Here is a 14,683-nt window from a genome sequence, read left to right as displayed (position 1 = left end):
ACTCTCAGAGACGTGTAGAGAAGCACACGGGAAAAAAGACTGAGTGGACAGGAAGAATTAGACGAGGCAGAGAGATTTATGGAAGACATTAGTGATACTAATGGAGTGTCAGGACTGCCCAACTGGAGCATTTGGGCACAATATAAATTTCCTGACACAAAGATTATAAAATTTACATCATTCGGCTAATTTTTCGTTCAGCAATTATACTGCCTTCTGATAAGATAAGACAAATATCTGCAGCTGCTACTGATCTTTAACATATGGATAGTTGTATATCTACATATAGACGCTGGAATCCTTATAAGAAATAGAGCCATTAAGTATATGCATCTAAAATAAAAAATAAAATAAAATAAAATAAAAAATAAAATAAAATAAAATAAAATAAAATAAAATAAAATAAAATAAAATAAAATAAAATAAAATAAAATATAAAATAAAATAAAAGTGCCCAAAACTGTAGATAGATAGACAGATAGATAACTTTTGTAAAAATACTTCTGTAAAATGTAACTTCAGGAAATAACAAAGTTATATGAGCTATTTAAAAAACAAAACAAAACAAACCGTTTAGAAAAAATCTAATCAAATGTGATTTTAAAAATAAACCTATCCCAGAATGTATAGTATGCCTAAATTAAGCTGTCACTCAATAGGGGTTATATCATTTTTGACCAAATGTTGGTTTGTACAATAAACTAAAAAAATATTTAATAATATTTATTTATTTATTTGTGACATAAACTGTAGCTACAAAGTTAAATTCACAAAATATAAAGTGTTTGTGTCGCTTTACAAAAACCTATATTGCAAAATTCTGTGTTGATAAATAAGTGATTTTTTTTTTACATTCATAGCTGCATTTTAAACTTTTTCTGCAGAGTGACTGCTGTAAAAAATACGCTTACATTCTGCTACACAGTACTGCGCTTCTTTGGCAGCCGGTGTAAATTCAGTGTTAATATGGCCGCCAAAATAAATAAACGCTGCTTTCGCACATGTGTGAAATAGGCCTAGTGCTCTCGCTGCTGTCAGGAGCGTTGGGCTCTTCAGACACGGGCTAAGAGAAGAGGTTTATGTAAAGATTAACATACTGCAAGACAGACATACACAAACACAAATCTCGGTCCTGCACTCGAGTGTCAGTCTGTATGTATTCAATGGAATGTATCCAGCATTAATACCAATACAGGCAAAGTCAAGCTCATAAATCAAGTTCAGATGTGAGATGCGATGAGAATTAACCTTCACGATTTTGCCAAGAGATCATTTCGTAACACCACACTGCAGCTCTGTTCTAAAACGTAGTGAGCTGTCTACATAGACAGCAACTCCAAAGAGTTAGCGGCATAGATATGCTGCTTTCGATACTTTATTTTGATATATCTTTCCCAAAAAAGCCAATTCCAAAATACACTGCAACAAGCTCCAGCAAAAAAGTCCATTCAATATGGCGAGAAAATTGAGAGAAATGCTAAATATAAACAATGTAGAGTAGTTCCAGTCTTTTCTCATTGGTAATTTGTTTGGCCAAGCGACATTTAGTGATATTTAGCATAACGTTTCATTCAATACTGACATGCAGCAAAAATATAATTAAACATAATACAAAATGTAGCCTATTTTACTCAAGATTTGTATTTGTTGTGAATTTTCATATAGTTTAGCAAAATGCCACCATCAAACTCCATCAGAGTCTTTCACATTTGATTTGATGGTAGCATTTTGTTAAGCTGAGTGGTCCAAATCATGGGCAAATAAGGCCTATTCACTCTAAGAAAGATAATTATTAAGAAACCAACATTATATCAGTGTCCACGCCAATGAGCGATAATAATCTGTTAATTACAAGCAAGCACTGCCATTTTGTCATCCACCACTTTAAATGCTCAAGCTCTTGATTTGGGTGGATTCTGATTGGCTGTCAGTGTTTTATCCTTCATCAACTTGAAAAATCATTTGAATTGTTCCTCTGTGTCATTATTGTCATAGCTGTGGTGTGAACTTCGTTATTCTCATAGAATATGAATGATTATTAAAACTTTATAAGTGTAGTTATCTTGGTCTGAACGGGCCTTTAGGACGCCTATGTAGGCAATAGTCAGCAAGGGAGCTCACTAGGGGCCAGATTTACTAAATAGGACAAATTAGCATGAGAGCGTGATGTCATTAAAGCACCGATGTGGTCAGAAAGTTCTGCAGATGATCTACAGGTGATTCAAGAACACAGAGGCAGCCAGTGCATTTCCATAATGACCAACGCAATTTACAGAGGGCAGCACAAATGAGCAACAATGTCATGTCAAGCACAAATGGGTAAAGACGTGCTTTTTGGTCGTTAAATAATAGCACAAACACCAGCAAACTGACTACTGCAAATCTTGGTAAATCACATTGCAAGACTTATTTATAGACATCAGAAAGGGAAAATCCCATTGCTAATTTTTCACTGCGTGACTTCAGTAAATCCTGACAGTAGTGCCAAAAGAGGGTTTGTGCTGGTACAAGCTGAAAGTAAATCTGGCTCTAGGTTATGGAACAGCTAACGAATATTGAATAACTACCACATTTTAATGAGAACACCATGTCTGTGTGCAACTTACGCAAGCACTCGTTGGCTTCTTTCGCTGTCGCGCGTTGCCAGGGCCGGTCGTAGTGAAACGGTTTGCAGCGGTCACACTCCGGACCCTCAGTGTTGTGTTTGCATTCACACACTAGTTTCCCGTCCTTCTCTCGCACACACCTGGAGGCGTGGCCGTTGCATTTACACCTCCCACCCACTTGGAAGTCACCAACCGCATAGAAATAAGCAGGCAGCGTTCCTGGCGGCCCGAGCGGGTCTTCGCTCTCACGTCCCGACATAGGCAGCGCTCTAGTGTGCTGTGGACGACTGAAGACCACTCGAATGTCAGTGACCGTCACCCAGTCCTGCAGAACAGGGCTTGAGTCGAAGTCCTTGCCCGAAGGGCGTCCGTCTAATGTGCTAAACGCGATAAGGCCCCCAGAAAGCGGGTAGAGATCGGTGTGTCCATCCGTGCATAAAGCTTCCTGCTCGTTCTGCTTGGTGATGGCCGCTTTGTTGGGTCGGTTGTACATGCGACGGCACTGCGACGAATAGAACTGGTAAGGTGTCCAAGTGCGGCCATAATCCATGCTCTTATAGATGGCCAGCGATTCGGGCCGCGGGGAACAGAACTGCAGGCTGACGTACGTGATCTCGAACTTCTTCCCGAGCGAGAGCGTGAGCGTCACGTTGAGCGGCGAGCCCTGCAGGTTCTCCGACTGCCAGCAGGTGAGGTTGTGGGCGGAGTTTAGGTCAGTGAGGTAGGATGCAGGGTGAGCGTGGCGAGGGTCTGATGCGTCGCAAACCTGGCACGTGCGCACAGCGGGACGGTCGTCACGTTCCACTAAACTGCAGGAGCGAGACGCCGGCCGGCCACATACGCTCGATACGCTGACCTCCTGGCCGAACGCTGCATTGATGAACTCTGGGATACATCGGCGGGCGGCGCCCGTCTCGTCATAGCAGGGGTCTGTCGGTGTCACTTGAGGCCCAGCGAACGGATTCGGACTGTGACTGGAGGCCCAGGGAAGCGTATGGAACAAAGTAAGCAGAGAAAGCAAGTTCCGAAAACTCTGCATGATGTCACGGGAGGGAATGATGAATGTGGGACGGGGAAGGGAAGGAACGTATCCAGATGGATGGGTAGAGAGAGGGGGAAGTCAAATAAACAAATATGGCTGTAGCGTCTCTTCAGACTGGAGTATGTGTGATATCTTGGAAAGGCGACCTGGCCAGAAAACGTCCAGTGGATAGACGACTTTCCCAGAACCAACTCTCGGCAGTGTGTGTCTGGAAATGGAAAGGCACAAAATGTCAACAATATTCATGCACCATAAGATTTATATAGTACTCTAAGATATTTCAAAAAGACCATGTTAAAAAAAAAAAATGATGTTACTACAATGATACCATAATACAAGTGAAGTGCACTGAATAAAGGTAAAAAAACAGGGCCTAAAAACTTTTTTTCAACAAATAGTCAGTGAAACGTGGAGCTTAAACCTTTCAAAACGTAAAAAAAGACTAAACTTACAAACAAATAAATACATAAAAAAATATATTTAAAAAAAATAATAAATTAAAACATTTTTTAAAATAACCTTAAAAATAGATATATTTCATCATAAAATTCAAAATAAATATATTTCAAAAATAAAAAAAATGCATAAAATAAATAAATTTAACTAAACAAACAAGCAGAGAGTTACATATAGTATTCAGCCTAAATTCAACTGTCACTCAATAGGGGCTAGATAGGTGTAGTTATTGATAAACTCACAGCACTAAATCAAATACTTCACTAAAAAAGGGACATCAATAAGTTGTAAAATGTGTGTATCTACTTTATATTTAAGGTGTTTAAATACTTTGCAGCTGAACTTTTTGCAATCATTTGTAAAATTCACTGTCGTGATGTTACTCTGATGTGTGTGAATGCCAGGACATTGCTATGCAGTTGCAAAGGTGTTCTAATTAGATTTTAGTGTCGCTACGCAGTTGCTAAGTGATTGCTCACACACCAAATCAAAAGCGTTCACCCTCTAGTCTCTTGATCTGGCTTCAATGTGCATTTGTGGGATTTTTCGCCTGTTTTATAGGCCTGCAGTTAAAAGTGGAGCATTTGATCACTTAGTAAAGTAGCAACACATCTTTGCAACAACACACATGATTTAAGGAATTATTCATTTCTAGAGCATAAACACAGCAGGATGATGCAAAAACTTAAGGGAATCAGCAATAATAATAGTGAAGATTGTGCAAGTGTGTTTAGAAATGCTCATTTATAGACATTTCAGCCATTTTAGGAAAGCCGTGCATGCAGAAATACACTGCAGCTGTTATTTGATGGGTTAATTTTGTCTTGGTAAACACATGCTGAGATTCCTCATGTTTTCTCGGGGAGTTTGGGCCGTTGGAGGCCAGGGGATTTGAATGAGAACATTTAATATAATGTCGCTGTGCACAGATGCTTTTCTAGATTCATAAAGCAGAAAAACATTTCTACGAAACAGTGATATTTATATCGTTTTAAACAGAGAAAGCGCACTACCTCTACTGCTGGAGGAATCAGCGGTCACAGTCCGCTCCGCATCCTATGTGCCATGTTCCAGACAGACACCGAACGGATAAAACTCGATACTCTCAAACTCTCCTGATGCTTCGATCCGCAGGTCGACACGCATATGATCTGCCAGGAGGGAATCTGATGAGATCTGCACGCTGTTTAGAGTTAATGAGAAACAGTTTGACATTAGCATGTATCTGAGCCGAATCACACTTCTACAGCACTACAAAGAGCAATGAACCATGAAACCAGAGTAAAACTCCTCTCTTAGGACCTGTCACTGCGTGTGTGTGATGTGAATATCAATGCGGCTCTTTCTGCTCGGGCCCCTTTGCAACGGTACAGATGGACCCTCAAATAAAGACAGTAAAAGCATACTATACACAACTTATAAATTTGATTAAAAGCCCGATAAATTGATTGTTATTATTGTGCTGAAAAATAGATTAGAAATTGGCTCAGATGCATGAAGGCTTCATGTCACACCTGTTACTATATCATGCTCTTCCCATGCAATTACAGTAAAGCTGTCAAGCATCAAAAAGGGCACAAAAGCAACCAAAAGACTCATGAAAGTAGTCCAAACGAGTTTTCTGAAACCAAGCAAACAATAATGTGATGTGTTTACTGAAAATCAGAGAGTCAGAGATGTCAGAATCATTCGTTTCACAATCCATTCATTCATTAAACTATAAATCAGTAACACAAAGCTATGATTCTATTACATTTTTATAGTGATTTGGTGTCCTTTTTCAAGTTTTTAGGTAAGCATATTCCGGCATTAGTATCATGCAATCTACAAAGCCTGTGTTTCTGATGAGAATTGTAGAGCATATGTTTTATATGAAGACACAATAAGCCCTGAATGGTCCCTTTTCTCCCTCTGTTTCTGTCACATTCTACCAAACTCTCTCTCTCTCTCTCTCTCTCTGCTCTCTCTCCACACACACACCTCTTCAGTCACACATCATCAAACACCAAACAGAGAATTAAGCTCATTATTTGACCCTCACGCCGTCAGTCGAACTCTCTCACCCCCAACTCTCTCTTTCTCTACCTCGCTCGATCACTCTAACATAAACACACCGAGAAACACACATAATTCGGCTCCCCTAGTTTAACCACTACTGAAAAAGACATTTCTAATTCAGTTCAAAAACTGTATTGCAAATTATCAGTGTAACAATTTGACCAAAAAAATAAATAAAATAATGATAATAAATTGAGATTGTGATGAACAAAGCCTGATGATCATGTTATCTAGCATTATTTCAGAATAGGTGCAAGAAAATAGTACCTAAATATTCAATTTAATGATAAATGATATATTTTTTTTTAAATTGCTACATTTTAATTGAACAGTTATTTTACACAATATTTACTTGAAACAATATACATGAAATATATCAAAAATAATAATTTTTTATATATATATATATATATATATATATATATATATATATATGCAATGTATGTATTTTATTGTACATATTTGGCAAATGCTTTTATCCACATTGACTTTCATTACATTTAAAATAAGTTTTTGCATTCTCTGGAAATCAAACCCATAATCTTCTTGTTGCTAGTGCCATGTTTTATGGTTTGAGCTACAGAAATGCTACATTTTTCTAAGTCTTAAAACTTTATTTATTTTCCAGAATTAAATGAAAAAAAATCAAAAAATGTCAATGCGGTCTGAGACGTTTGGACCCCATTGTGTGTATACGCACATATTCTGATTGTGTGGTCTTTTGGTGTTTACAATGTGTGTGTGTGTGTCCATGCCACAACATCATTTAGTGACGGATCCATCAGATTCTGAGAAAAAGAATACACATCCCTCTGATTCACACACACACACACACACGGGAGCATGAGACAGAAATAGGTGAAAGGCTTAGTGAGACAAAAAGGGACAAATATGGACAGAACTGAGGAAAGGGACGGTATGTGGGGGGAGAATAAAAAAGACAGATAGTGGCTGAAGATAAAGGACGTCAAAGTAGAGATGAGATATATGAGAGAATGAAAGAAAGAGAGATGGATCACAATGAAGAATGGACGTCTCTCACAGAATGACTAAATATGGAGAGTCGGGTTTCTACATCGAGCATGTGTGTGTGTGTGTGTGTGTGTGTGTGTGTGTGTGTTACTCATGACACAGAATTTATCAGAACTGAGACATAACACAAGTGCACAGGCTCAGATGGAAACTAAATACACCAGATTTAAAGGTGAAAAGCTATTTCTTTTGATGATAAAATATCTGTATACCAGTGTAAAATGACAAATATAAAAATAACATCTGTTTCTATAATCTTTCCTTTTTGTTTGATATCAGCAAGGCTTCACAGACTAATGGATAATGCAAATATTTAGGCATTGTTTTAGGAAACTCACATTCAGGTCCAGGATTATTACCGTTAACTAAAACTATTTTTTTTTTTAAAGTTAACTGAAGTAATGTTGAAATAAAAATTATATATAAATATTAGATGAAATTCTTAAACTAAATGAAAATGAAACATGTTGCCTTGTCAGCTAACTGAAATAAGTTTAAGTAGAAGCATGCAAATAATTATTAATTATTATAATCTAAAACTGAAATAAAAATAAATTAAACCTAAATAGTCATATTTAAAAAGTCATTAAAAAATGCTAAAAATAAACTAAAATTAAAACTGAAAATATAAAAATTAATACAAAATTAATACAAATGATAAATAACACTAAAATATCACTGTTCAGGTCTGATTCCAGGATGAAACTCCCATTTCTTAAGATCCAGCCAATTCCCAATGGATACAATTTTCTTATTAATATCCCTTTCATTTTAAATGGGTAAAACGGGTTGAATGCAGTTTCATGTTGATTTTAATGGGAGAGAGAGGAATTGGTCTGGACAAACTAATTCAGAGCGTCTCAGCAGAGAATAATCATGTATATCACTCATCTGACTCCCTTTTTCAATAGCAATTTTCCTTTAAGATTGCAATAACAAGATACGACAGAGAGGTGTGCTCGCTGTCAGCAAAACTTAATCCACAGAAAACCAATTATCAGTGTTGATTTGACCTAACACATGGTGAAGAAGTGTTGATAACAACCGATTTCTGCACTACATCTTTTCATGATTTAGGTTTTATCGAGTCTCAGGCCCAGTCTGGGGTTTTTCACTTGTTTTCTGGTCCAGCAGGTGAAAATGGTCCATCTGACATTTAAAGTAGCAGCACGCTCTCCTCAACAACACATGATTTGAGGAACCATTCATGCCTGGAAAAGTTTCGATGGTTAAAACTGATTAAAAAGTCACATAGAGCAAGCCGACAACTTAAATGCATGACTACAAATGTGCGAGTGGAAAGAAAACCGCCTGGTAAAAGAATGCAGCCACTGCGACCAGACCCTTCCCTCACACACACGGACCAAACCCAGCCCTCACTAAAACAGCAAAACCTGATCCTTAACCACACACACACACACACTCACAGAAAAATACACATGATGACCGGGTCATGCATTGATTGCTGATTTGAAAATAATTTGAAGATAATTTGAGAATCTGTGCAGTAATACATCACGCGTTGCATCACACTTCTGTAATTTTACTTTGGGGACAGAAATGTTGCCAGACGTTCACTAAAACTAATCTGGCAAAACCTTTTTCCTCAAAGATAAAAAAAAGGATGCATAAATAAAAACATGTTTTTTTTTTTCCATTCTAAAAATGCTAAGAAATAGCTTTGGTTGGTTTGTATTAATTATCATTAGTTGGTTTTAATGCATGGGTTCTATGTAAAATAACACACAGACTTTCACAATCTCACACATAAGCACACATCTTTTTCCATTCGACAACAAAAATTTCACCGCTAGGCATCACCAGCTTTGAACTCAGGAGGGAAACCACAAATAATTTTATGAAGTGTTCAAATACTGACAAACACATTTCATGCACCACACTTGCTTGCACACACACACACACATACAAAGTCATAAGGTGCCAAGGCTACAACAGATTGAATCATTTAACACCGCTCTCCGACTGGACACACTCCGTGTGTGTGTGTGTGTGTGTTTTTAGGCACACCCCAAAAGTTACAGCAAGGGAGTTGCACGGCACAGAATAACTTCAAGCACACACACTCCCACAATTACACTTTTACGGCTGTCACCTGCTATTTTATGACCCCTGACCTCTTGACATGCTTAAAATCACATGCATAAACAGACAGACCAAACACACACTCGAGGAGCAATGCACGACTCTTAAAGGGTCGTATCATACATTTTTGTATATATATATATATATATATATATATATATATATATATATATACACATACACACACACACGTGTGTGTTTTTCTTTTTTTAAATTAACCTAAGATCCACTTAAATATTAGTACCAAAAGCAGTAATTTAGTGGTAAAACATGAGCCGTTTTCCACAATTGACTCTTTATATTATGCAGAATGGATGGTCATGTGATCAAATGTATTCATCTGTCTAAAATCATACTTTTACAACTCTTTAATAAATGTTTTGAAATCTGAAAGTTACTTTAATAGTACACAAAACTCTTTTATCTCAAAAGATCAAGATCAAATTTGATTCCTGATATGACCCCATTTAAGGTAAGTCCAGTAAAGCAGTTAAAGTTAGTGTAGGGACTTTTTTGTTGGCGACAAAAGAGAAAAGGGTGTCATGTGCGCGAACACACACACACACACACACACAGATGAAGCTTCCTGTGCTGGAAGAGGAGGAGAGTGAAATATAGGCCATGTTGACTTTAGCTGCTAAGGTGGACCGAGCCAAGACTGTGTCAGATCCAAAGCTTTCACTGAAGTTGAAAAACGCTGCACTAAAGTTGCCCGGCGCTGAAAATACGACACAATTACGTCTTAAAATGCAGGAAGAAAGGAACATAATGCTAAAACGTGATGCAAAATCATATGCATACAGTGCATCATCACAAAAGTGCATGATGTATGCTAATTAAAGAAAGAGTTCACTAAATTTTTTGTCATCAGTTACTCACCCTCATGTTGTGGGATTTCTCCCTTCTGTGGAACACAAAAAAATGTTTAGAGAATGTCCGAGCTGCTCTGTGCATACAATGAAGGCATACGGTGACCGGACTCCAAAATGGACAAAAAAGCACCATAAAAATATTATAAAGTAGACCATATGACCATTCTAAGTCTTCTGAAATCAAATGACAGCTTTGTTTGAAGAACACCTGAATTAAAGGGTCTGGAAAAATTCCATCTTTTGATGCATTTTTTCCATCATAAAAAAAAAACCTCATTATTATGCATCACATGATGAGATCAGAGAACCAATAGTGTTCAGTATTATTGATATCAATATTTGAATATGCAGTGCAATGCATTCTTAAAAGTAAGGTTTTCAAAAGGGTGTTTTTGGTTCCGTAAAGAACCTTTCAGTGAAACATTCTTTAAAGAACCTTTTTTTTTTCTACGCGTGAGTACATTTTACTCTAATTTTTAATCTAAAGAATACTTTTCAACTATAATGAACCCTTTGTGTAATGAAAAGGTTTCATGGATGTTAACGATTCTTCATGGAACCATCAATGCTAATAAAGAGGTTTAATGACTTCAATTTTAGTCTGTTCTTCACATAAAGCTTTAGAATTAGCTTCAGACCTGGAATATAACGCATGGAGATTTTATACAGGACTTTTTTTAGTTCTTTTTGTGGACTGACAGGCTGTCTGCTTTCATCGTATGGAAAAGAGGAGCATAAACATTATGCTAAACATCTCTTTTTGTGTTTCACGGAATAATGAATCTCATATCAGTTTGAAATGACATGAGGGTGAGTAAATTGTGACAGAATTTCCTTTTTCTTTTTTTTTTTGCAGAGCTATTCCATATAGTTCTGGCAGAGAGAGCTGGGATGTTGTAAGTAGGTCAAGAATCAAACTGACACACGGTTTAATTATCAGATCTCTCTCCCTGTCCGCTACACCTCTGACTTTACTGTCAAACAGTGCTTTTCGTTTTGACAGCTCTGAAACGTCTGATTTTTTCCCCCTTTTTCTCGAGGGCCAGCAGTGGGCAGGATCAGTAAACTGAGCTGGCGTAAATGTTTTTCCCAAAGTTTAACTCTACAGTTCATCTGTGACCCCGGGGAAACCAGAGAGGGGCTTCACTGCAATAAAATCACAGGAATCCACACAAACACACACACAAACGTGTGTGTGCCACGTCCATCAGGGGAAGCAGAAATCTCGACGGTGTCACGCATACCTAAGAAGACTCGTGAAGAGTTGCTTTCCTTGGCATCTCTCACAGACCGGGAACGAAACAGAGTTTGGTGCGCTCTGTTAAATCACCATTAAAAAAGAGAGAGAATTTAGACTGTAATTGCCCACCTGTCAGAGAGCGAGGAGTGCACAGGATCCTCATTATTGTCTAATTAACAGAATCTGATTATTCATAATTATAAACAACAAAAGCACACTAAATGAACACCTATATATTAAATTGAGCTAATTTCATAAACATCACTGCTTTAACTTATTAACTTAGTGGCTATTTAATAACAATTAATCAGTTTGCATAATAACTGCATATAAATTGATCTTTTAAATCAAGTCATATGAAATTATTTTTACAGCTTTTATAAAAAATGCACCATAGTAGCCACTTAAATTCATGGAAAATCATACAAAACAGTGTAAAAAGCTTTTAGAATATTTTAGTTTAAATCTTTTTTTTTAATGTTAATATCACGCTATCAAAGTTTTATTGCTGTAACAATCACTAGTTAATATGATTTTGTAGGAAAACTATAGTTACCAAGGTAAATTTTCATAAATTAATGCATGCATTCAGTGTAAATTGTAATTGAACTGGCTTGTGATCAGCAAAGCTCTGGTTCACCTGCGTTAAAATCAAAATCAAATCATATATGCATAACTATATAGAGTTGTATATGATACCATGCATATCTCCATTTATGATTGCAAAATGCATGCTGCAGATATTACAACACTTGAACTGTTTGAGAACTCACCTGAATGTCTGAATCCCGTCTGAACCGCTAAACCTTATTCAAGCGCGGATGTGAGGAAAATAAATCCAGATTGATTGTGATTTAGTCCTGTTGTCTGTCGGTGAATGAAACTCACAGATACAGCAGCGGTCAGTTCCGTTCATGAGACAGACACACACTGACACACACGCGCACTGAGAGAGAGAGAGAGAGAGAGAGAGAGAGGAGGGGTGACGGAGAGCGAGCCAAGGTGAGAAACCCGACTGTGCCCCCCTCACACACAAACACACACACACACACACACACAATTCCAGACTCAAACTGCATTCGAGAACGAGGCTCTGTTTCAAAACCTAGTAAGACGCCTACCTAGACAGCATTTTGGTGCATCATATGCGGGTGGCGTTTTGGGGTACCGTAGTCGCGTGCAACATTTTTGGGCTTCATATGAGCGCGCGGCATTGTGTGGCATCGAGTCGGTTGCGCGCGGCAATGATGCCATAAAATGCTGTTTTAGCAGCAACTCATTGGTTTACAGACGCACCCAATGGGTGGTCCGGAGTCTAGCATCTGGCATAGTCGCTTAGAGCATTTTTGAGCATCACAGTTTTGGTTTTATATTCATAATTATTTAGCAACCGCTTTTGTCAATAAACTACTTAGAAAAGAGGTTAAACACAGGCAATGCCAATGATATCAACAGTAATTTTTGTTCATCACTGGCGCCTGTAAGATGCGCGTTTCGCCTATTGAACGCTACGCACCTATGCTTTCTAGGTAGGCACCTTACTTGGTTTGAAGTCGCTGTGTGTGGTCGGGGGTTTGGTAGTATGCGAATTTTACTTTTAAGGGGTGGAATTTCGGCTCAAAGAAGAATTTTAAACGTCTGTTAAATAATATGTTGTCAATACAAAGATAATTTTCAGAACACAATCTCAGTGAGGTCCGTCACGCGTTGCCGTATTTCACAGCCAGATAACCGTCAATTATCTTAAAGGGATAGTTCACCCAAATATAGCCAGGCTCAGAAATGTAGTAAGGACATCAGTAAAATAGTCCATGTGACATCATAGATGAACCGTAATTTTACGAAGCTAAGAGAATACTTTTTGTGCGCAAAGAAAACAAAAATAACGAGTTTATTCAACGATTCTTCTCCTCCAAATCACTTATTCTGCTATTATGGAGAGTACTATGTCATATGCACATTACTTTGCTCTGCACATAAACAAGGCTCAGCGAATGCATGTTCTATGTCAGCAGCATCACGCGCATATGTTGTTTACGTGCAGAGGTACTCTTAATAATGCCGGAAGATGTGATTTGGAGGAGAAGAATTGTTGAATAAAGTCGTTATTTTTGTTTTCTTTGTGCACAAAAAGTATTCTTGTAGTTTCGTAAAATTAAGGTAGAACAACTGATGTCACATAGGCTGTTTTACCAATGTCCTTACTACATTTCTGGCTTTGGGAAAATTTCAGTTTACATTGCTGTCTATGCACAGTCAGAAAGCTCTCGAATTTCATTAAAAATAACTCAGTCTGTTCCGAAGCTGAACGAACGGGTTTGGACCGTCATGAGTAATTGGTGAGTACACTGTAAAAAGTGAAAAGTTGACTTAACTTAAAAAAAATTGAGGAAACCCGTTGCCTTAAAATTATTAAGTAAATAATAATAAAAAAAAAAAAAGTTAAGTGAACTTGACAATTCACTTAACTTATTTTTTTTAATTATCATTTACTTAAAAATTTTAAGGCAACAGGTTTCCTCAATTTTTTAAGTTAATTCAACATCACTTTTTACAGTGTAATTAATGACAGACTTATCATTTTTGGGTGAACTATCCCTTTAAGAGCTTTAAAACAAAACAGTTTTAAATTCGTGATATGAAAATCTATAATAAAGTGAAAGATAATGACAGGATTTGTCATTGTACAGCACGAAAATGATTGCAGTGGAAGGTGCTAGAGTGACCTACTGTTGCTATGGTTACCTTATGCTCTGACTGACTTTTATTAATACTAAAACCTTTTAACCTTGAGAAACACCTAACTAATAACTTTTACTAAGACCGCTCGACCTCGTTTTGTTTTCTTGAGTTGAGGGGAAGGGTGGGTGAGGAGGTCAGACCCAAATAATTTGCACCCTCTGGCGTCTGGCGTTTCTGCGCATGCGTGTTTTGCTCTGCTGATGTTCTGACGCTTATTTTGACACTGCTGTTTATTTTTTCCCGATACTATCTCATGGAGCCATTCAAGAGTCTTTGATTCCCGTAAATCATCGGAAAACACTCGGTGTGTGATGGAGAATCCAGATGGTGCGCGTAATGAGAGCATAAAACACGAAACAAACTCAAGGCAGATGCGGGTGGGTGTGTGTCTGTGTGTGTCCTAAACAGATCAATTATTATAATCATCCCGCAACGCCCGAGTGGCAAACCGGGATGCATCACGGAATTCTAGAACTGATCCTAAACGCTTGATGAATTGCACTCATCCGGTGTTGAACATCTCCCAACATCA

At 37.7% G+C, this 14,683-nt stretch overlaps 1 protein-coding gene across 5 annotated transcripts in view; it reads right to left on the bottom strand.

Moving 5' to 3' along the window:
* ntn2 (netrin 2) overlaps positions 1 to 13,118 on the bottom strand; it is a 33,936-nt gene extending 20,818 nt beyond the window's left edge. For 2 of the 5 annotated variants that reach the window (XR_009269201.1, XM_058766186.1), the window contains exons 1-3: positions 12,183 to 13,118; positions 5,118 to 5,287; positions 2,607 to 3,856 (exon numbers count right to left, since the gene is read on the bottom strand). Coding sequence is in view for 4 of the 5 variants with exons in the window: in XM_058766186.1 (XP_058622169.1) it covers positions 2,607 to 3,645 (1,039 nt within the window). In the remaining variant the exon portion in view is untranslated. Of the gene's footprint in view, positions 1 to 2,606; positions 3,857 to 5,117; positions 5,288 to 11,413; positions 11,488 to 12,182 lie in introns of all 5 variants that reach the window. The other 3 variants (XM_058766188.1, XM_058766187.1, XM_058766189.1) reach the window with 3 other exon arrangements.
* Positions 13,119 to 14,683: the final 1,565 nt, after the last annotated feature.

This window comes from Onychostoma macrolepis, chromosome 24, assembly GCF_012432095.1.
Source record: "Onychostoma macrolepis isolate SWU-2019 chromosome 24, ASM1243209v1, whole genome shotgun sequence".
NCBI lineage: Eukaryota > Metazoa > Chordata > Actinopteri > Cypriniformes > Cyprinidae > Onychostoma > Onychostoma macrolepis.
Note: the sequence above shows the minus strand (reverse complement) of the source record. Positions and strands in the feature narration are given on the sequence as shown.